The sequence below is a fragment of the Manihot esculenta genome, chromosome 15 (assembly GCF_001659605.2).
Source record: "Manihot esculenta cultivar AM560-2 chromosome 15, M.esculenta_v8, whole genome shotgun sequence".
Classification (NCBI taxonomy): Eukaryota; Viridiplantae; Streptophyta; class Magnoliopsida; order Malpighiales; family Euphorbiaceae; genus Manihot; species Manihot esculenta.
The window spans coordinates 7,878,414-7,902,741 of NC_035175.2; the positions used below are offsets into that span (position 1 = coordinate 7,878,414).

General features: G+C 33.4%; 1 protein-coding gene across 1 annotated transcript; it reads left to right on the plus strand.

Moving 5' to 3' along the window:
• Positions 1-54: 54 nt before the first annotated feature.
• LOC110601624 (putative callose synthase 8) lies at positions 55-23,452 on the plus strand. The gene is made up of 41 exons (XM_021738827.2): positions 55-541; positions 1,186-1,286; positions 4,185-4,303; positions 4,420-4,507; positions 4,641-4,751; positions 5,169-5,288; positions 5,448-5,540; positions 5,629-5,720; positions 5,960-6,086; positions 6,571-6,708; positions 6,782-6,858; positions 6,951-7,110; positions 8,051-8,176; positions 8,269-8,386; positions 8,829-9,157; positions 10,436-10,488; positions 10,576-10,636; positions 11,062-11,143; positions 11,239-11,288; positions 12,037-12,123; positions 12,187-12,321; positions 12,416-12,510; positions 12,591-12,675; positions 12,768-12,928; positions 13,116-13,239; positions 13,358-13,452; positions 13,544-13,685; positions 14,855-15,006; positions 17,662-17,768; positions 17,849-17,971; positions 18,083-18,151; positions 18,273-18,441; positions 18,534-18,645; positions 19,702-19,821; positions 19,897-20,012; positions 20,694-20,777; positions 21,115-21,227; positions 21,306-21,535; positions 21,667-22,515; positions 22,739-22,924; positions 23,014-23,452. Exons 1-41 carry the CDS (start codon positions 301-303, stop codon positions 23,242-23,244), a joined length of 5,871 nt encoding a protein of 1,956 aa, XP_021594519.1. The 5' UTR covers positions 55-300; the 3' UTR covers positions 23,245-23,452.
• The last annotated feature ends 876 nt before the right edge of the window (positions 23,453-24,328 follow it).

The following is a 24,328-nucleotide window of genomic DNA, read 5'->3' on the forward strand; positions in this document are numbered from 1 at the left end:
GGGCTTTCTGTAATTAACCCCCTATTCCAAAGAAAACCCGCCAGAGTACTCTCCCATCTTGGCTCAGTGCTCTCACGGAGACCTGAGAAAGCAATAAACAAAAGACCACCAGAAACCCATCTCCAAAAAGCAAAAGCGAAAGCGAAAAGCTCTAAATCAAACCAAAAAGCACTCTCTTTCTCGCTAAGTAATGAAAATGCAGAACAAGAAGCAGCAGAAGATCCCACTTTTATATTCTGCAGTATCACCCATTATCCCTCTCACATCTTTCCCGTCAAGGTCACCCTCCGATTCACACCCATGTCGTCAGAGATTGTTCTTGCTGACCCTTTCATCGAGCCCAATTCCACTATTGACCCAACAACTGATCATGCCATTGCAACCTCGTCGCCCCTCCCGTCTGGTTATCATGATGTTGATGATGACACTCCTGAACCTTTTGATAGTGAGAGGTTGCCTCCCACTTTGGTGCGGGAAATCCAGAGGTTTCTCCGTGTTGCAAATTCCATCCAAATTCAAGAGCCTCGAGTGGCTTATCTTTGTAAGCCGTTTCACTGAATTTATTCGTTGCTTTTATTTCTTCGTCCGAGTGAGTTTGTTTACTTTCCGTTGCTTGTTTGACTTTTTTGGAATTTAGTTTGATTGGACGCTGAAAGTTGAATAAATTGATATTGTTAAACAGAGCTTCATTTAATTATGATTTTCTGTTCAGTTTCGATTTCTTCCTTTTCTCGTTTCTTATCTTCTGTTATTGGCGCGGAGGCAATAGTTGTGAGGTTGGGAAGTCACTTTTGGATGCTGAAAAACAAAGGAAATGATTGTCTTTTAATTTGCACAATTTTTATTTTATATAATTTGGTTATCAATATAATGCAGATTCCTCATTCATAGATTAGAAAATGATCAACTGCTTCAATTTCTGATCCTTTAACTTAATTTATTTCCAGAAATTGTACATTCTGTTGTCGATAGGAAGATAGTCCATAACAAATAGTACATATGAGTTAAAACTCATTGGTTTTACTTGAACGTTATATATTTGCTTAAGTGACAATCTTGAATGTTCTCACTTTTCCCTGAATCCTATATAATTGCAATGTTGTTGGTATAATTTTCTTTCAGCAAATTCTGATGTAAAATTGTATACATGCTATGTGCATTTATTTATGTTTGTTTCTAGAGCAGGCCGATTTCAAGCTTTTGAAATAGCACATAACATGGACGGAAATTCAAGCGGACGCGGCGTTCGACAATTTAAAACTTCTCTTCTTCGGCGACTTGAACATGTAAGAACCGAATGAAGCTCAAGTATTGTAGCATGTGGTGTATCTGTTCTTCCATTCTGGAGACAGAGTTGAAGTAATGGGTACCCCTATTGCTGTATATGAAAAGCCTTCATACTTGCTCTTCTTTAATCTCCTACCGTCTATTGTTTAGTGATAAGTTCTTCACGTTGCATTTTCATCTTTGTCTATTTTCGTCTCTTTCCAAGACTTATTTAATTTTGTTACTTTTCAATGTCAATTTAACATGATTAATTGATTTTTGTAAATACAAAGTTGCATTTTTTTGGCACCTTGATATGCATATCTGTAAATGCTTATGTTGGGTTTTATTTTCATCAAGCTTATTCTTGTTATTTTCTGGTCATTTTTATTAGCCTTTGTTTGACCTTGTCTTTATAGAGGGTGGTATGCTTACATTTTGCAGCTTATAAGAGAAGTGACAATTTCATAACTTTTTTACAATTAGTTTTAAAGTTTACGCTTATCTTTTGCATTTGCCTTTGATTTTGATATTATGTTCCTCACTTTAAATTATCATTCATCTATCAAAGGCAACTTAAAGCTTCATTAAAATTGGTTCTTGCTCAGGTCATTTGAGTGTAATTTTCACTGACGGTCCTTTATTTTTGGTGTCTCTTTCAATAAGGTCATCAAACTTTAATTTCTTTCTTAAAACTCCTTGAACTTTAATTTATACATAAAAAAACTCCTTCCTAACGTTTTCCATCAGTTGCTTCGTTAAAATGTTGACATGGCACATCCATGTGGAAACCAAACACTCTCTCTCCTCCACGTAAAACTCTAACTTTGGATGTGTTTTGAAAATGAAGACTTTTTCGCTCTCTCTTATAACCTTCATCTCATAGACGAATCTCTCTCCTACCAACAAGGCGTGGGTATTGTAGCTTCAGGTCAGGTCAGCAAACGATTTTGATTGGCGGTGGCTGGGCATTGCAAGCAGCTGCCAATTTTTTCTGATTGTTACTTCTCTTTGACGGTCCAACGGTGGCTGCTTCACTTCCAGGACTTTTGCCAAGGATCTTCCCAGTCCTCTTTTGCCCTTTATCGTGAAAGAGGTCGGACTATACTTGTTTTACCTTGGTTCTCATTTTCCTTAACTGTTACTTTATGCTTTATGGAGTTTATGGAGTTTGCTCTATGATTGTCCGTCCACCTTTAAAATTTCTTTCTTGTTCTTTTTCCCCCCCGAAAGTTTTCTCTTTTTTGGCATTATTTGGATGGTATAACATGTATTATTTAATTAGAAGTATATATACATGTACCCATGAGGTAACTTTCTGATCTTTTCTTGTCTCTAATGCGTCACTTCTGCGTTCAATTGAATTTTCCCATATTATCACTTTAATCCTATAATAGAAAAGCAGAAAGACTTTCTTTATGGAATGGAAGAAAAAAGTCCTAGTAATCTTCTATTTTGATACCCAAGTCTAGTCACAGATCAATACTAACAAGCTTAATATATAGAAAGGATTCAGTCCATGTGAAGTTGGGTTTTTAAAGAGAAGATTCAGTTAGCAATAGTTTGGTGAAATTTAGTAGTTAAATGGTAATCAATAATAAAAGTTTATGCATAGCCTGCACTTCTGTCATTCATAGCTATGAGATTCAAATGCCTTGCATTTGGTGGGATAATTTCATTTTTAATCATATTAGCTGGGTTTTTTATGTCAAGTTTTATTAACGTCTGATTCGGAAGAAAAACTTCAGCTTATGATATCTAGGATGGGCATGGGCAATGCTATTGGGGAGAAATTTCAGCTTATTATAGTAGCTGCTGATTAAATCATGCCTTGTATTGGATTTTTGTTACTGCAGTTAGTAAGGACCTTACTGCTGAAGAAGATTCTATTATTATTCACATGCGACTTGCTTGTGATGGAATCTTTTTTTTTGGTCTTCTTGATCATATGATATTTTTATTCTTCTTCGAGTTTTTCAATGTTTTTATAGGACATATGATCTCATCTAACACAGAAAAGAAATGTTAAATTAAATCAAGAGATTGCTTGGCATCAGGAGCCAAGAGAGAGGGATATCTACAGGCAGTGAAGAGGTGGTAATGGTGGAGGAAGAGGAGCAACAGGCTATGGTGGCTACCTCATTTGGGGAATAGTGGGCAGTGATTGGATTTGGATCTGCTGGGCAACCAGTTTGGGAAGAACCTGATGACATGTAAATGAAATTTTAAGAAGTAAATAAAGAAGAAGATAATGACTAAGCTTTTAAGAAGCGGAGCACAATATAAAAAGCAAAATTTAGTTGGGGGGAGTAGTTGAGAAGAGAGTAAGAAGGTGATGTGATAATTTATTCCAGAGAAAAAAAAATGAGATTGCATGGGGAGGAGAGAATGTTTGGTTTCTATGTAGACGTGCCATGTCAGTATTTTAATGGATCAATTAACGGAAAACGTTGATGAAGATTTTTTTGAAGTATAAATTGAAGTTAAAGGAGTTTTAAGAAAGAAATTCAAATTTAATTATCTTGTTGAAAATGACACTAAAGATGAAGGACTGTCCATGAAAATTACCCGATTATTTGATATCAATTATTTTGGACTTAGTAAGCTTTTGCACATTGAATAATTATGCGGTAGTCAGATGTGCTACATTGTCTTCCTTCTTGAGTCATGAGACAATTCTTAATAACTGGACGTCAGTAGCACCTCTGTTAATTGAATTTGTTTTTTTCTGTTGAACATCCTACTCAATTGTCAAACTATTCTCCTAGATTTGATGGTTTGTTTAAGCTTTATTTTTATGTTCACATCTTTTTTGTATTCTCTTGCTATCTTAGGATAAAATTTCATAAGTTCACAATCAAGAAATTTATATCTATTCATTGCATTTCTTTTTGTCTTTGTTGTGTTTGACTTGTTAGGATGAAAAACCAACTTATGAGAAAAGAAAAGAGGAGAGTGATATACGCGAACTTAGACGTGTTTATCAGGCATACAAGCAATATATAATTAGAAGTGGTGGAACCGATTTCAATGACAGGTGAATGAGCCCTTTCTTGTGGACATTTGCTAATACTTCTATCCAGTAATGCTTTTATTAGATGCATATCTTCAGCCATTTTACTAATTAAAGTATGGGAATTTAATTTGAATTAGTCATAAAGAGATGGTGATAAATGCAAGAAGAATCGCATCTGTGTTGTATGAAGTATTAAAGACAGTTACCGATGCAACTGGTCATCAGGTCCAATTTTACTTATTTGTTTTGTCAATCTTTTGCCTTCAATCCCATCATGATAAGACATTATCAAACAATAGTAGATTGTGCACTTACTCTATTTATTTCTTTATTTGTATCTCTGTTTCTTCACTGATAGGCTCTTGCTGAAAGGGACAGTAACCGTGCAAAATCTGAGCTCTATGTATCGTATAACATTCTTCCTTTAGATCACGGAGGTATTCAGCAAGCAATTATGCAATTCCCTGAGGTCTGATGCCTTATGATAACCTAAATAATATCTTTATTAGCATGTAATCGTGCAAAATTATGTGATTGATTAGAAAAATTAATGATTGATTTGCATGTAATTATGTAATTGATTAGAAAAATTAATGATTGATTTGCATGTAAGCTGAGAGGGAGAGTAATCGTGCAAAATGAATAATTGTCTCATAATCATGATATTGTTAATAGTACCGTTATTTGAGAAGTAGTACTTTCTGCTGTTTTGCTTTTTTTTCTTTCTTTTATTTTTTGATTCTTTTATAAAACAAACTTTTGTCTTTTATTGTCTGTTTGTGAATTTGTGCACCAATTGTTGTTAATTTATCCTTCTGCGGTGTGTGTACCTGAGGTCTCTGATTAAATGGAATAGCCATGTTGACAAACTGATGAAATGATACAGATTAAAGCTGCAGTTGCAGCTGTACGAAACATACGTGGTTTACCTTCAGCTCAAGATTTTCATAGATGTGGGCCTTTCATTGATTTGTTTGACTTTCTTCAGTGTTGCTTTGGGTTTCAGGTAATTTAGCTTAATATTATCATATTTATCTTCTTGGCCTTGTTCTATAAAATTTAATATGGTTTCACTCTCATGTCTTTCATGAAACTGGAGTTAGAAAACCTGACATGTATGAAATAAAAGATACAACACTCATTCATGTGTCATGCCCTGTATCAGGAAGGAAATGTAGCCAACCAAAGGGAGCATCTGATTTTACTTCTTGCTAACACCCATATAAGACAATCTCACAAACAGACATCTATCTCAAAGGTCTTTCAGTTTTTTTATTCTTTTGACCTTTAAATTAAACTTCATATTATCTTTTGAATTTCAAACCCTGCTATTCTCTCAATATCAGTTAGGAGATGGAGCTGTGGATGAATTGATGAAAAAGTTTTTCAAGAATTATACTAATTGGTGCAAATTTTTGGGGAGAACAAATAATATCCGGTAAGATAAGTGACCTGCTTTGCTCCTTGCCATCACAAATTAATAATGTCTTATAGCATACAGTGTAAAGAAACATTATGTTTATCCTTACTTCTCATTTTGCTTTGCTGTCATTTTCTTCTTATTTGTGCATTGCATTGTTGTTTACTTATTAGTTTTACTCAGAAGATTGCAATGAACATCGATAGTTGTCTTTTTCTGCTTCTTCTTGCAATTTATGTATTTACTTATTTTTGCAGGTTGCCTTGTGTGAAACAGGAAGCTCAACAATATAAAATCCTATATATAGGGCTTTATCTTCTTGTATGGGGAGAGGCTGCAAACTTGCGGTTTATGCCAGAATGTCTATGTTATATTTTTCACCATGTATGTTGAAAAATCTGTTTTTGCTTTTTTCCCCTTATGATTGACTCAGAGTTGGTGTGATATTGCATAGTGGAATATCCCCTATTTTTTTTTCCCTTCTGTCAGATACAATGTGGTACAGCTTGGTTACGTGGTTGGGATTATCATTTTTGAACTTAGAAAGAATAATAAATAATTTTTTGAGCTGCACGTAAAACCTATACTAGCAAGTGAACGGGCAACATATTTTGACAAACTGGATTAGTACTGTTCTTTCAGTTGCTTTTCATGCAAGTAGCCGGCTTTGCTCATGGGTATCCAGTTATCAGTATTACTGCAATAATAGGAAAATAAGTTTCTTAAAGTAATGTGTGGGTGTCTATATTTTATGCTTCTTGCATCAAATACCTTGTTATAGTGTTATAATCCCAAAATGAAAAGCATATGTCATGTAAATGTTAATATTTTTTATAATTTAATATGTCCATATATTGTTTGCTTTCAGATGGCATATGAATTGCATGGTATGTTAACTGGTGATGTTAGTGCGACAACTGGGGAGAAGGTCATGCCAGCATATGGAGGAGGATTTGAGTCTTTTCTTAAAAACATAGTTACCCCCATGTACAGGGTTATTTATGAGGTACCTTTATAATTTTCTGTTATCTCTATGGATCATTCTATTAAGTATCTAATTTTTTAATGGAAAACTGAAGGAAGCTGAGAAAAACAAAAGTGGGACAGCTGATCATTCTACATGGAGAAACTATGATGATCTAAATGAGTATTTCTGGTAAGAATGAACTTTGATTCATTTCTTTCAACCAAACTTTAAACCATTTCTGTCAACTCAAAGAAGTTAAGACTTTGAGTATACTCCTGCAGGTCACCTGACTGTTTCCAAATAGGTTGGCCCATGCGTCTGGATCATGATTTCTTCTGTGTACAGACCTCAAATAAACACAAAGTTAAGAAAACTATAGATGAAAAGAGGAAGAGTGAAGCCAAAGAAGATGAAGAATTGGGCCTAAACAGAGACGAAGAGGTTGGATAGGTTTACATTCTTAACAAAAGCACTACCTTCTTCTTTTTCCATCTCTTTTCATTTTGCACTTGTTTTATTAGATGAACAGACATAAGTTAAAACCTAATTGCATGTCCTTTGTTGCTTCATTTTGGACTGTAGCTTTCTCGTACTCTAGCTTGTTGAAGAAACTGCAGAGCATTACAATGTAATGCATCAGTAAGCACATTGGCCAGTTGTTGTTAACCTTGTATGTGGATATATTAAACAATTGCTTTTTACTGTATAAAGTGATTTTATATCTCCAAAAACTCAGTTCTTTTTAGGACATAAATTTACCTTTTCAAAGTAAAAACTTATGTAATAGTTTCTTAATAGAAGATTCCTAAAAGTGAATCATGCCCAAAGTGTTAGTGCTTTGGATGCTCATCCAAAGTTCAAACATTCTTTTATTGCTTTCAACCCTCGGCCTTTTACTTCTTAATTGAAAAGGTTCAATATTCCATGATAGTTGCTTACTGTTTTTCTTTTCATTTCAAAGTTAAGAGTTCTGGATGCATATGCTCTAATTAGATTCATCTTTTTACTGAAAATAGGCAAACGTCGATCATCTCGATCCCCCCCCCCCAAAAAAAAAAAAAATGTTTTGCCTTGTAATGATAACAAGCAAAGGAAGATTGTTCACTTGACTTTTGCTATTATTTGTTGTATGAGCACATTGAAACTCTTTAAGTTATATTAGAGTCATGAACTTGTTTCCCCATTAGATGAGGGTCTCTTTTTTTTTCCCTCTCTCTGAAACCTTCTTGTTTTAATGGCAAAAGATGAATAGAGGAAAAAGGATAAAATTGTTATTCATTCTTTTTAAGTAAGACAATAAAAACCACATCCATACCTTAGCTTGTCCATGTTGTTCAACTCCTATGATCTGTGTGCCTAAATAATTTTTATTTTTTGATAGGCTCCTAGAAATGATCATCGTGAACCAAGATGGCTAGGGAAGACAAATTTTGTAGAGATTCGCTCGTTTTGGCAAATTTTCAGGAGCTTTGATAGAATGTGGAGCTTTTTTATCCTATGCCTTCAGGTTTGTCAAAACTGTTGTAAAATTGGTTTGTTGAATACTTTTTTCCTTCTAATTTTGGTGGTTTTTCAGTGTAATTACTAATGTGTTGTTAGGCAATGATAATTATGGCTTGCCATGATTTGGAGTCTCCACTTGAAATGCTTGACGCAATAATATTCGAAGACATCATGAGCATCTTCATTACATATGCTATTCTTAAACTTATACAAGGTATGATGTTATTTAATTTGGCAACGAGTTTATACATATATAAATGACAATATTATGCAAATATAATGAAACAATTATTAAGTTTGACCTTTCAAATTTTCCATATGATTGTGAGTGTATTATTACAAAGTAGTTCTTTTAAGATGAATGATCTCAGTAGTTCATAACTCTCTCTCTCAAAGTATATGAGATTTGTCAAAACTCTTATTTCTTGGCTAACCACAATACATATTGTAAATGCTAAAGCTTGAAATAATTGGACTATACTTTGTGGATAATTGTAGTTTTAATATGTTTATGCTATGTTATCAAATATTTATATATATTAGTCATTTGACATTTTATTGTTGGCTAGTTCTCTCTCTTTGCATGTGTATTGTCTATTAAGCATTACATACACTGCATATGAAGAGTAACGAGTTCAAAAAATATTTGGTTGCAGCAATTCTTGATATTGTCTTCACATGGAAAGCCAGACTCACAATGGATGTCTCTAGGAGAAGAAAATTATTATTAAAACTACTTGTTGCGATCATATGGACAATTCTTCTTCCTGTACTTTATGCTAAATCTAGAAGGAAATACACCTGTTATTCCACGCAATATGGAAGTTGGCTTGGTCAATTGTGTTTCTCCTCCTACATGGTTGCAGTTGCAATTTACTTGATGACTAATGCAGTTGAAATGGTCTTGTTTTTCGTTCCTATAGCCAGCAAATATATTGAGATATCAAATAATCGCATATGTAAAACTTTATCTTGGTGGATACAGGTAAGCTTAAGATCCTAAGTGGTTACAAGATATTATATCATTTTTGTCATTCCTTTGCACCAGTCTTTCTTTAATATATGTTCTTACCTTAAATGATGTTGAATTACCTGTGTACACTAGGTAAAATTTCTACTGCAATCAACAGATATGCTGGAGTGCAAATCTCCACAAATTGAAACTCGTATAACCTCTTACATGTGAACACCATCAATATTGTAACAAAAAGGAAAAAAAAAACATTGTCAACATTACATATTTTAGCTTCAAATGTTGTTAGTTTACACCATACAATATGAATCCCCACTTAATATATTGAATTTTTAAAGTTTTAGGAAAGTAACGGCTCAATGATCTAAATATCTTGAATTTTGCACTTTTTTTTTTCAATTATAGGATGTACTTTTAATTTTGTTAATTTAGTTCACAACTAATTGATTTTGTACTAATCATATGCAAGGGTTTAGGGTGTGTGCCCATGTTGACATCGCATTAAGATGGGTTTCCAACATGGACAAAAATTGATTACAAAGATGATGTGGAACTAAGAGCTACCAAGCTGTGGCATTGGGCAAAATTTGGATATCCTATAGTATTTCAAGCACCTTCATGAGTGGGGAAATTTTCACGGAATGCCACAGTTTGGTAGCTTTTTGGACTCAGGAGGGGCCTACTTCTAAGTTATGTCCACATTTGCTCATGTTGGAAATGGAGACACACCTCATACCTATCGTATGTAAAAACAAAATCGGCAACTTCTAAGTGAAAAATGTGTAGAGTTTAGGATTTTTGTTATCATCAGCCGAAAATGGAACTTCTAAGTGATTGAATTATTGAAATAAATATTACAAACAGATTTTAGTATTTGTAGAGGTTTTGCAATGAAGCAATGTTATATGAATAAATTAGGAAAAAACTATTATTAGTACTTTCAGAAAAATATGAAGAATTAACTGTGTCATTTAAGCTTCTTTTTTGTTCTTTTGTCATTCATTATTGTTGCAAAAATGTGAATGTTTTAAAGTGCATTTTTTTTTGCTTGAATACTATTAAATTTAGATGACCCTACCTTTGACATCACGAAGTGAGGAGCCTTATGTTTTGTGCACTGAGAATACTTTTTTTTTTTATATAATTTATATAACTATCCACTAGAGCACATTTTTATACTGGAGATTTTTTTTTCTTGTCCTGTTATATGATACAAACAATTTACTGGTCATCTTATGTTCTGATAATAATAGTTATTCACTAAAAAATCTTTTCATCATGAACTTGCAGCCAAGGTTATATGTTGGACGTGGGATGCAAGAAACCCAAGTTTCAGTTTTCAAGTATGGTTATACTCCTTTTTGTTTAGCATTTTATTTATTAGGTTGTTTGTTTTCTAATTACTTAATGTTTAACTTCTTATCATGTAGATATACATTATTTTGGGTATTGGTACTGTCGAGCAAATTTTTATTCAGTTATAGTTTTGAGGTGAGTGGTTTTATTGTTGCTTCCTTATTAAGATCTAATGTAACAAGTTTGGATCTGCCTTTTCATGGAAAACCAAAATTTTTAAGTACAAAGAATATAGAGTCGTTATGGTTGCATAATATTTGGAGCTCCAAATAAGAAAGAAAGAAAGAAAGAAAGAAATAATCAAAATAAGTTGAACTAAATATTTTTCAGATTTTGAAATATGTTTTTTGTCTTGAATTGAAGAAATTAGAAATTGTAAACAAGGATAAAAACCATTTCTCTTTACAGTTTACACTCAATATACTAATTTATTAACTTAAAAATGTATAAACACAACTTGCTGCCAAAAGGCATGATGCTTGGTAATGATTGACTGTCTTTATGTGATTAGAATCTGACAATTCTTGCTGTGAATTTTTTTGAAAAAAAATAAAATACAGATCAAACCACTCATTGAACCAACAAGACTAATCCTGAAAATTGGTGTGCAAAATTATGACTGGCATGAGCTTTTTCCAAAAGGTATTACTCTTCATTTCTTTCTATATTTAGCTTTTGAAGTCACGTCATTAGGTCCTTTGGCATAAGTAACCTAATTATTTGTTGTTCTATTTCAGTAAAGAGTAATGCAGGGGCAATTGTTGCTATATGGGCTCCAATTATTGTAGTAAGTTTCTGTTAGGATTTCTAGAACAAGGGAAATGATTGTTCTGCTTTCTTTATTTTTGAGATGATTCAATGCTATTCCTAATTTAGGAATTTTTGGTTTGCAAGCTAATGCTATTTTCTTGCTTTAATTTTATTTTCTAATTTTCTAAAAGAAAAAAACAAAACTAATTGCTTGTGCCATTCAAGAGATAAACTAGTAGTTGCTTCCTACAGCAGGACCATCACTACAATTTAGTCATTACCTCTTTCCCCTGTGACCATCCCACCACATTATCATCAATAGATATACTGCACCACCACAACCATGGCTGCTATTAAACCCCTTACTACCATTGTTGATAGCACCATTGCCACTGTTGCCACCATGAAATGAAGCAGGATAGTTTATGTACGTTTCTATGGTGGATGATCACAAGTGCAATTGCTATTACTGACACTAGAACTGCCACTATTCTCGCTGCGATGCAGTGACAAGTGGACAAACACAAATGGAAAATGAACATTTATTTTCTTGTTATATAGCAAAAATATAACAATTTTATGGTTGCTTGTGCTGCTCCTTTTATTCTAGAGTGAAAATCAGAAACAGTGAAAATTAATCCTTTTAAACAGCAAATGTTGAGTCAAATGGTAATAAAAATAAATCCAATTGCTATATTATTTAGAAAATTGTTGGATCATATTCATTTTCTAAAATTAAATTAATGATGTCTAGCATTATTTGTTTTATTTTGCATTTGCCTCAGGTGTATTTCATGGACACACAGATATGGTATTCTGTGTTCTGTACAATCTTTGGTGGACTTTATGGCATAATACACCATCTTGGAGAGGTAAGTTACAATTTTTCTATCAAGCGAAGTTGACAAGGGACTTACTTCTTCTACAATTTGTAGATCCGGACATTGGGAATGCTGAGAAGTAGGTTTCACACGTTACCTTCTGCATTCAATGTTTGCCTAATCCCGCCCTCAGCAAAAAATGGTCAGAAAACAGAAGGAATGAATTTCTTTTACAAGAGATTTCACAAGGTATGATCCTATGAGGTCTTGATGTTGCACTATCATTTTTAATGAAGAATCTCCAGTTTTCTCAATATGAAATTAAATTGAGTCTACTTTTCAGGTGTCTGAAACTAGATCCAATGCTGTTTCCAAGTTTGCTCTTGTATGGAACCAAATAATCAATACTTTCCGGCAAGAGGACTTGATAAGCAATAAGTACTATTTATATATTGCTCGAGTATTTTTACAAGTCCATTTCTAAGAAATATGCATATATTATAGATTTTTCTGGACAGGGAATTGGATTTAATGATGATACCTATGTCTTCAGAGCTATTTTCTGGCATGATTCGCTGGCCTATTTTTCTCTTGGCAAATAAGGTTTAGTCTTTGAATTGAAATCTCATATTTATTATTATTGTTGTTGTTGTTGTTGTTGTTCATCTATAAACAAAGCTGCTTATTGTTTCCAGTTTTCAACAGCAATAAGCATTGCTAGAGATTTTGTAGGAAAGGATGATATTCTTCTCAAAAAGATAAGAAAAGACAAGTACATGTACAGTGCTGTGAAGGAGTGCTATGAGTCACTCAAGAATATACTTGAAATTCTCATAATAGGCAATATGGAGAAAAGGTACAGCAGACATCTTTTAATTAAGCTTAATTCAATTTCAATAACGTTGGATGTAGATTCAGGTTAGTTGTCAAATTTTGTGGCAGAACTTCTTAACGTTGTAAGCAATTGCAGTGTAGAGGCATGGACTTCATTCTACTTTCTTCTCTATTTTAGCTCATATTATTAATTGATCCTTGCTTTTTAGGGTTGTGTCCTGTATACTGAATGAAATTGAAGAAAGCATTGGGAGATCAAGTCTGCTTGAGGATTTCAAGATAAGTGAGCTTCCAGCTTTACTAGCAAAATGCACCGAATTAGTTGAACTTCTGGTAACTATAACCTTGAAAAGCTAAAGTGGTAATATTGACTGTGCAAATATTTTACAAGTTATTGAGACCCTAGTGATTTGTTGTTTGACTTTTTCTTAAAATAAATTTTTGTGTTGAGGTCGAGGGAAATGAAAACCAGCATGGTAATGTTGTGAGAGTTCTCCAGGATATGTTTGAGCTTGTAACAAATGATATAATGACAAATGGTTCAAGGTTTGTTGTTATTAGAGTCTATTTCCATTCTTAACTATCAAGTATCAATTCAGTTGTTCACATCTCTCGTTTTTATTTTCATTGTGCATAGAATATTGGATTTGCTCTCCCCGCAACAGGTGGAAGATAGTTTTGCTTACTTTTCCAGAATAATTGAACCACAATTATTTGAATCGGTTGTTGATTGTTCTATCCATTTTCCGCTGCCAGATTCTTGTCTTCTCAACGAGCAGGTTATGTTTTCCTCAAACTTTCCTTGTGCAATTTTCTTTCTTTCCTTTATGTATAAGGCACAAACACAAGAACTTCATGATCAAAAGGAACATTTTATCAGTATTTGGCTAGTTACAGACTTTTATACATTTCCTCAAAAAAAAAAAAAACTATTATGCAGTTTGACAACAGATGTGACTATATTTTTGCAGTTAGCAAACATGTTTTGCAAAAAGGCTCCTGTCTTCATTTAGATAAATGAATTAACTCAACTTTTATTCTTCTATACTATATGAACTGAATATATACCTAAAAAAGTTTGGATAGTTTTGTTCATGAATATGCTTGTTATTTGCTCAATCATTTTTATTTATGGATGGAGTTTCATTGAAACTAATGCATAGTTAAATTCAGTCTATCAAATTCCTATTATCCAAGAATAGATTTGGTTGGATTATTTTAAATTATAGTGCACCACTTGATATTTAAAATTGCAGGTCATACATAGAAAGTGGATCACTAAATTGGTAGACACTAGCTTTGAAAGATAGGCACATAAATGAAACAGTAAATAAAAAGAAAAGATGAAGAAAGGATCAAAGTCCTTGAATATCTGCTTAAGATAATTAGGAAGTGTGATAGAGGAAGGACCCATTACTTTTGGTTCATATAAGCATTTAACTTTTAAATAGTGTCCTGGTTTCAAACCACTAGGAGATAAAGTGTCCTCATTACAAACCTAAAACAGATATTGATTGAAACAATAGGCTTATTTTATGTTATTCACTAGTGGGAGTAAAAATATGATAATGAGTGACATGTGCTCTTGGAGATATCACTGGCAATGAGGAAGGTGATTCATCATTCAGCTTGTAAAGCATCTGACCAGACACCATTTGAAATTATCCACTTGATTTCTTCATGAATCAGATCAATAAATACCATTCAAAATACTCACAAACTTGAGCATCATAAACGCTTAGATATACCACTACATCTCCTCAAAAGATTTGACCATGTTGTGACAATGCACAGATTCTCAAGAGGATAGTAAAATTGGATATTGATAAATTTACATAAACTGTTGATGTGAGTGTGCACGCATATAATTGTGTTTCTGCATATGTTTGAATGTGACTGGTAACCTGAAATAATGAATAAGTGAATTGATTCAAACTCTGGATGACAGGTTAAGCGTCTTCATTTGTTGCTTACTGTGAAAGATAAAGCCATGGATGTACCTGCTAACTTGGAAGCTCGAAGGCGTATTTCATTCTTTGCTACTTCACTTTTTACTGATATGCCCATTGCTCCGAAAATACGCAATATGCTGTCTTTCAGGTTGAACTCTTCTTCCATTTATTTTCTTTACTAGCAAAGATAGATTCTCTTTATGCATTTTAATTTAGTCAATTGCTATTGACTTTGTGATCATGTTGTAAGTTACTTGATTGGTATAAAAATGAGACATTAACAGTTACGTTTTTTTTATATTAAAAAAAGTTTTAAGGATTGTGAACATTTGCTGCAGTTAGATATTTTCTCCTTCCAGTCCACCCTATGTCCATATTCAAAGCCATTTCTCAATTAGATATTTGGATACCAAGTAACTTTTTTTCAATTACTTTAAATCCAAGCTAGTTTCAGCATAAAAATGTACCCTTTTTTGCAAGTACCAAAGCTATTATCTTTAGGACTCATGTTGATATGATGTGGCAATAATTTTATGCTAGTTACCAACCTTTCTCCTTCTTACTCATCTTTACCATTTCTATATTTCTTTGATTGTCCCTTTTCAATCTGTCGATTCTTTCTGATATTTAATTTTAGGTTGGATGACTAGCATGGGATCAAAGTTTAATTTACTAGATTAGCTCATTTTCTCTTTTTTTTTTTTGATAGAACACCAATTTGTTTCAGTTAGATTCTTAGGTTTTTCTTGGATCTGCTGGTTGATGTTAAGGAATCCATATTCAGGATATCTGAATAATATAACTTTATGGATCTGTACCTAAGCCTATGAACTATTGGAATAGATGATATTAATACTCCAACTTTGATGTATGTTAAGCATGACGTTGCATATCTCTTTTATAGTTTAAACTCAACATCAGTCCAGATTCTCCTGAATTTTACAAGTTATTTGCAATGTGCTTGTCAAAGACTAACTTGGTGAAACACTTGAACAATAAAAAACGATTATAATCTATACCTTTTAGGTTACTGGAGTCATTTGAATCCTACTATCCAGTTGACATGATCATACGTATTTGAAATGTTAACTAAGTAATGACTGGTCATATGACCCCCCACCATCTTAACCCTTCAAAAAAGTGTATCCCTCCCAGTTGAAAAATTATGGACTAATAAAAAACAGCGACATATGGGGAAAATTAATCAAGGCAGAGACATGGTAGCTGATTAGTCCATAATTTTTGTTGACACCAATTGGGAATCATTTTTCTCCAAGGATTCAAAGTAGCAAGCCTCTTGTGCTACACCAGAGTTGATTAAGCATTTTAACATGCACCAACATTCCATTTGCATAGATGGAGTAGGACTGAAATTTAGCTTTGAGTCATCACTAGTAATAGTTTCAGTAACCTGAACTGTATTGATCTTAACTATTTTATCAAGTGTTTGATCGTGTTATGTAACATCAACTATATGTAATTAGATGTGTGATTGTGTAAATATTAGGTAGCATAATTAGAGGGATATTTTCCTATTTAGGAATCACAATTGTAGCAACTCTTGTATATAAATATTTTATATTTCTTTCAAAAATAACATACAAAAATATCCTATCCAATAGATTGCACCAACTAAGAATTTGAGAACCACATAGCAAAAACTAAAAAAGATAACCCAAAACTGTATTGACGTTTATTATTTTGATATTTTAAGGGCTTGATTGTACCAAATCAGAATTTTAGAACCACATTGCATGAAGTAACGAAGTTTTTCATTGCAACTTGGTGTTATGCCACTTGAGCTCGTAGGTTGGCAGTCCAATCATGTTATTGAAGCCTTGTGCATTACAATTATTGTTACTGTTATTCCTTGTTTAAATCCTATTTATTGTTATTGTTTCTATTAGTTCTCCATTTATTGGGCCTAAAAGTTATGGGCTTATGGAGTAATATTGTAATTCCACTCTTGGTTCCGTGTATATGGCTATATGCAATTCTCCACCCAATGGCTTTTAGCTGTTAAAGGGAGGTGAGCTTTATGCTTAACACCAACTCTCCTGCCTTACATGGTTTATGATCGATTAACCTACATTCTTAAAGAGAATGTTTGCTAAGTAGCAGAATGTTAAGTACTATATTGTTGCAGGCCTAATGACACAAAACCCAAATCTTTGTGCGAATTTGCATCCTAACATTTTTTTTTTAATTTCATCAATTTCAACCCAATTTCTGAAATTGGTTAAAATTTTATCCAATTGGCCAATTTGGCTAAAATTGAAAAAAATATATATATTTAGTCATTAAAAAATTAAAAATATTGATTTTAATTTCTCTTTCCCCCTCACTCGCCATGAGAGGAAAAAGAGAGTGAGGGTAGAGGATATAGAAAAAGGGGGAAAAGAAGAAATAAAATTTTTTTTTCAATTTTGTTCAAATTGCTCAATATGATAAAATTGCAATCAATTCCAGAAATTGGGCCTAAATTGCAAAAATTAAAAGATTTCAATTAGACCAAAAAGTTGCTATAGTTTGGAATTTTGGTATTTTTAGGCCTATTTTTGCATCATGCTAATTTCATGGACCCAAAGGTTTGCATTATATAAATGCTAGCACCATATAAAGCATGTAGTGTGAACAAAGACTTCTTTAAGAGAGAAAAATTTGCAAGTCAATTTATCATATTTGATATCGCACATGTTCTGTTTCAGCCCTAAGAAGCATGTTGTATGAACAAGGACTTATTTAAGAGAGGAAATTTGCAAGTCAATTTATCATATTTGATATTATACATGTTCTGTTTCAGTGTCATGACTCCACATTACACGGAGGACATAAATTATTCAATGAAGGAGCTCAATTCAAGCAAAGAAGAGGTTTCTATCTTATTTTATATGCAGAAAATATATCCAGGTCAGAAAGAAGGAGTTCTTATTGATACTTGTAGTCTCTCCTTTTGAATGCAACTTATATGATGAAACTATTTATCTTAGATGAGTGGAAAAACTTTTTGGAGCGCATGGAGTGTGAATATTCAGAAGTATTAAAAGATGAAAGCAAGAAGGAAGAGCTGAGAAATTGGGCTTCCTTCAGGAGTCAAACATTAAGTAGAACAGGTGAAAGAAAAGTATTAGTAATGTTCATATCACTGGCATTTATACTAGATCAGGCTGATACCAGTTTCATCAGGAATATGGTCTCCAATTTTGTTTCATTTGTTGTGACAGTCAGAGGAATGATGTACTATAGAGAAGCCTTAAGAGTTCAGGCATTTCTTGAGATGGCTGAGGAGGAAGGTTAGGATATACCTTAATCCATTATATTCTGCTGCTTATCGACATGACTTAGATTTTCATTCAGAACAATTCTGATAACGATGTTTCACAAATAACAATTTAGCTACTTTCTTTTGTCCAGAAATTATTGAAGGTTTTGATGGTGCTGAAAGAAATAATCGTGCTTTATTTGCCCAGTTAGATGCACTAGCAGACTTAAAATTCACTTATATCATTTCTTGTCAAATATATGGATCACAAAAGTCCTCTGGAGATCCTCATGCAAATGACATTCTTGAATTAATGAAAAGGTAATCTTCAAGAGGAGAGGAAACAGACGTCGTAGTGACAGATTATCAAATCATCCAAGTATGACAATTGACAATACAATTATTTTTTGAAGGTATGCATCTGTCCGTGTTGCTTATGTTGAGGAGAAAGAAGAGATTGTGAATGATAAACCTCAAAAGGTTTATTCTTCAATCTTGGTGAAAGCTGTTAATGGTCTCGATCAGGTAATTGATTATTCAGGTTATACTATTTCATTCCAAGGGGATTAATATTGTGATGTTTGATTTAATGAAATTTACTTCTAAATATCTACATGGAGCATGAGCGGTATATGAAATTTCCTCATGTAGTTCATGTTTCATTTTAAAATAAATGGTATATGATTTTGAGCAAGATAAATAGGGGGAAAAATAGTGGAATCAGCATTTGCATGTGTTAAAAATGGAACTGAACAATTAAGATGCTAAAAATCTAAAGAGCAAATGTGATAGCAACCCGCAGGAAAACACTTCCTGTACTAGCACAGCTAGTCCCAGCAATAGTCGAAAGAAAAAAGTAAGAACAAGCATACCCTAACTGATGAGAATAGCCTCTATATAATAGATTTAAATCCCTTTCTGTTGGTATCTCCAGATGGCAACACCCCCACATTTTTCTCTAACTGATTCATTTCTTTGCTAACCTCTTCTAGTTGTAAATTTTTGGAATCTTTCCTTCTCTCTCTTTCTTTCGGCACATGTCCTTTTATTTGTTTTGAACCTAATTTCCTAACTTCAAGGCTCCTAGCTATGTTGTTATTAAAACGACAAGGAACTAGTGATTAAAAGCTCGTACTGATATTCTTTGCTTGATATTGAAGAACACAATGAGGCAATTTTTTAGGAGAATAAAATTTGTTTATAGTAAATGTAGATTGTAGAGAACAAAAATATAAGTTCAACTGCAAATTTTGGCAGAAAGAGATATGGTTGTTCAGCTAGTGCAAAGTCTGAATCTTTTTCTTTGGGTAATGTGGGGAGGTGGGGGAGGCTCTATAACTGTTGAGAATATGAGATTTCAGTTTTCTATCAAATTGAAAATTTATGATGGTGTAAGCTATAAATAAGGTTGTAACTTGAAATGATATCTTAAAGTAATGTTCATGAATTGGTAGAACAAAAAAAGGATCTAGTAGAAATTCTGGGTGAAGGAGATAATGCTAATACTGAGAAAATGTCATTATAAATATCAAGTTCATACACATTAGAAACCTTTTTGGTGGAATATGTTGTCTTCTGCAGGAAATTTATCGGATAAAGCTTCCCGGCCCACCAAATATTGGAGAAGGGAAACCTGAAAATCAAAATCATGCCATAATTTTCACGCGTGGGGAAGCTCTTCAGACTATTGATATGAATCAGGTATAGGTTTTTTATCACACCCAAAAAGTAAATATCTTTGAAACCATTTTATCCTTATGTATTCTGGAATTACAGGACAACTATTTGGAAGAATCTTTCAAAATGAGAAACCTTTTACAAGAATTTTTTAAGCAGCAAGGGCGACGACCCCCAACAATACTTGGCTTAAGGGAACACATATTCACTGGAAGGTCAAATTCTCTAATCCATCTGGTATCCACACAAGTAAATAGTAGTTCTATATTGCACTTAAAACTACTAATAGCCATGCAGTGTTCCCAGTCAACAGAATTTGAACCACGTACTAAAACTAGGGAGGGAATACTAATATCCATATCCAAATAATCAGCTTTGATGAAAAGTATCTGCTATTTTATGATCCAATTATCAGAGTAAAAAGCATGCCCAATGAAATACTTATAGCAATAAAAACTAGTAAATTAATCCCAAAAAAGCATGCCCAAATAAAACTTAAATTTCTGAAATATTTGATAACGATGCTTTATTGAAAAATAACATTGTATCAGCAGGTTAACTCTAATTAGATCAAATTTCATTTTAGAAGTAGGGGAATTCCATTGTAGTATTTGTTATGTAGCACTAGTTCTACATGCATCTAAGCTCTCAAGCCTGGTGTTTCTTTTCCGAGTTTGACCAATGATATTGCTATTAAGGAAATGTGAAGAAGGAAATATCAAACTGTTATGAAAGTGTCATCACCACTTGTTTATCGTAGTTTGTTGTTGCATCGATGAATAATTCTTTGACATAAGATATATATTTTGGATTTAAATCTTATATCATCGATTTAAATCTTATATCATCGATTTAAATCTTTACATTGAGAATATTTTGTTGTATCCTTATTGCAGTGTTTCTTCTCTAGCATGGTTCATGTCATATCAAGAAACAAGCTTTGTCACTATTGGTCAAAGGCTTATTGCCAACCCTCTGAGGTAATAGATCTGCTGTTTCCACAAACTTGTTCTCAATATCTAATGCAATGTCGTGAATTTTTCTCTCAGCATATATAATTTTGTCTAAAACTATTTTGCTTGAAAGTTACTAATGTATTCTCAAGAAATTATGTTACATTATATTGGGGTCAAAAGTGGAAAAAAATTCATGATCAAATAATATATTTATACACACACTTTAGTTTTACAAAATAATTTAACTTTTATTTGTCCCCTTCATTTGTTTCGGTTTACTTGAGGCCTTCTAACCGTAATATATGTTACTGATTTTTAACCATGTTCTAAATTTATTTTCTTGATTTTCATTTTTACACAGGGTACGTTTCCACTATGGACACCCTGATGTATTTGATAGGTTGTTTCACATTACAAGAGGTGGCATAAGCAAAGCATCAAAAACGATAAACTTGAGCGAGGATGTATTTGCTGGTAAAAATCAGTAACTACAAGAGGTTGACTTTGACAAAATAGTTTTTTCATGGCATCATATATTGGATTCTGATGCAGGGTTTAATTCTACCTTGCGACGGGGCTGTATTACTTATCATGAGTACCTGCAAGTTGGTAAGGGGCGTGATGTAGGCCTAAATCAGATTTCAAAGTTTGAAGCCAAAGTAGCTAATGGAAATAGTGAACAAACACTAAGTCGTGACATATACCGACTTGGACAATGGTTTGACTTCTTTCGTATGCTATCCTGTTACTTCACAACCATTGGGTTTTACTTCAGTAACTTGGTAATTTGTTTCCGCTTCAATTAATATCTTTCTTAGAGTTATTGTATGATGCATTAATTTCTTTAAATATATATATATATATCATTCCCATTTAATGATTTAACTTAAAATTCTTGTGCAAGAATGTACAGATATCAGTAATTGGAGTTTATGTGTTCCTCTACGGGCAACTATACCTTGTTTTAAGTGGCCTTCAGAAAACGCTAGTCCTTGAGGCTAGAATGCATAATATAAAATCATTGGAAACAGCTCTTGCGTCTCAATCATTTATCCAGCTTGGGCTTCTCACAGGCTTACCTATGGTGATGGAGATTGGGCTTGAGAAAGGATTTCTCACAGCCTTCAAAGATTTTATCCTCATGCAATTGCAGTTAGCTGCTGTTTTCTTCACTTTCTCACTTGGAACAAAAACTCATCATTATGGTAGAACAATTTTGTATGGTGGTGCAAAATACAGACCTACCGGGCGTAAGGTGGTGGTATTTCATGCTAGCTTCACTGAGAATTACAGATTGTATTCCAGAAGCCACTTTGTTAAAGGATTTGAACTAGTGCTCCTTTTAATTGTTTACGATTTGTTTAGGCGTTCCTACCAGAGCAGTATGGCTTATGTGCTTATTACTTATTCAATTTGGTTCTTGTCAATAACTTGGTTATTTGCACCATTTCTATTTAACCCTTCTGGCTTCAGCTGGGACAAAATAGTGGATGACTGGAAAGATTGGAATAAATGGATCAGGGAGCAAGGTGGTATAGGAATTCAGCAGGATAAAAGTTGGCAGTCTTGGTGGAATGATGAACAAGCACATCTTCGTCGTTCAGGACTGGGTGCTAGATTTTTTGAGATACTACTTTCTGTTCGATTTTTTATGTACCAATATGGTTTGGTGTATCACCTTGACATCTCACAACACAGCAAAAACTTCTTAGTTTATCTGCTTTCGTGGGTTGTGATTCTTGTAGTTTTTCTATTATTCAAGGTATTTATGCTCCCTTTTACTCTCTGTCACTACAGTTAATAGTTACATGCATTCTAGTTATGTTTGTGTAGGGAGTTACACTAGTTGTATGTCAATCTTCTTGCTCAACTAATAAAACCATGTGTAATACTTTCACCCATCCACATAATCCAGGCTAGTAAAAAGCCAGATATCAAATGCTCGATTCTTTATTGTGTTAATATTATCTTCTTGTCATATGCAGGCTGTGAACATGGGAAGGCAGCAATTCAGTGCTAGTTACCACCTAGTTTTCAGACTTTTTAAGGCGTTTCTCTTCATTGCAGTTGTTTCCATTGTAATTACTCTTTCACTTATCTGTGAACTATCCTTGAAGGACGTAATTGTATGTTGTCTCGCGTTTTTGCCCACTGGATGGGGCTTGATATTGGTAAGCACTAAGCTTGATTGAAGGAGCTTTTAGGTTTCTTTTTTTCTTGAATGTTGTGTGGTTGATCATATTGTGGTTGTATTTTTCAGATTGCACAAGCTGTGAGACCCAAGATAGAGAATACAGGAGTGTGGGAGTTCACCGAAGTCCTTGCAAAGGCATATGATTATGGAATGGGTGTTGTTCTTTTTGCACCCATAGCTGTTTTGGCATGGCTTCCTATCATCTCAGCCTTTCAGACTCGTTTTCTTTTCAATGAAGCCTTCAACAGGCATTTGCAAATTCAACCTATTCTTGCAGGGAAGAAGAAAAAGCAATGATCACGCTTTGAACTTTGCAATTTTTATAATTTTGTGAAATTTGTTCAATAGAACAATTAGGAAGCATCCCAAATTTATTTTGTATATAGAATCATTTTTCATTAGTCTTAATAAAACATAAAATGAAACACATCGTGTATATTTTATTTGACTTGTATAGAAGATTCAGTCGAGGATAATTATATAGTTCGCATAGCGGTTCTTTTTCTCTCTATTTTTAGAGACGTTTTTCTCTCATCTTTTTCGCCCTTTTGGCCTAGGGGTTAGGTCCTTTTCTCTGCCGTTGAGTGGCTCTTCTCTGTCCCTTCCAAACACAGGAAGGTCTTCCTATAATGATGTGGGTTTTACCTCCCTTTCTCTTCAGTGAGTGAGTGTTGTAAATAAGATTTTGTTTTTTTAAATGCAAATCTAATGCTTTACAATGGGATGTTTTTGAATGGATCTATTGTTTTCTTCTCTTCCGAAGCATAGACTGGAATTCACTTGCATGTGGTTCTTAAGGATTAGAGGGAGTTTCTCCCTCGTCCAATCACAATATAGAGATGGTTCTGTTGTATTTGCTTGTGTTTGTTGGTTTTCTATCCTTTGCTTGCGGATTTTTAGAGCATCCAAAACTATGGTTTCTCCTTCCATCTCTAGCAGAGATCGAATGATGGTTAGTCGTGAGACCCAGAGTTCAAAAAGTGTGAATGGGATGTTGAAGAATAACTTCAGATTCCTTTTGTCGATGTTACAATTTGTATCTATGAATCCTTGTTATCGTCTACCCTGGTCACCATTTGTACGTTGTTTAGGTAAAGAAGGTTGGGTCAAAGGATTAAAAAAAAACATAAGTAAAGACATTTATTATTTTTTTTTTAACTTAATTGAGGTCGTAGCAAACGAAGGATTATATTTTTTTATGACAGTAGGAATAAAAAAGCTGAGGGAATAAGAATAGAATTAATGGCATAATTAGTAAATAGTGTGCTCTCAATATAAAATGGAACTCTAAACTTTAAAATTCTAGTTTAAAATTAAAACCATGCTTCATCGCACGTTATTTTAAAATAAACGAATTCATGGGCTGAAGACCAAACTGATA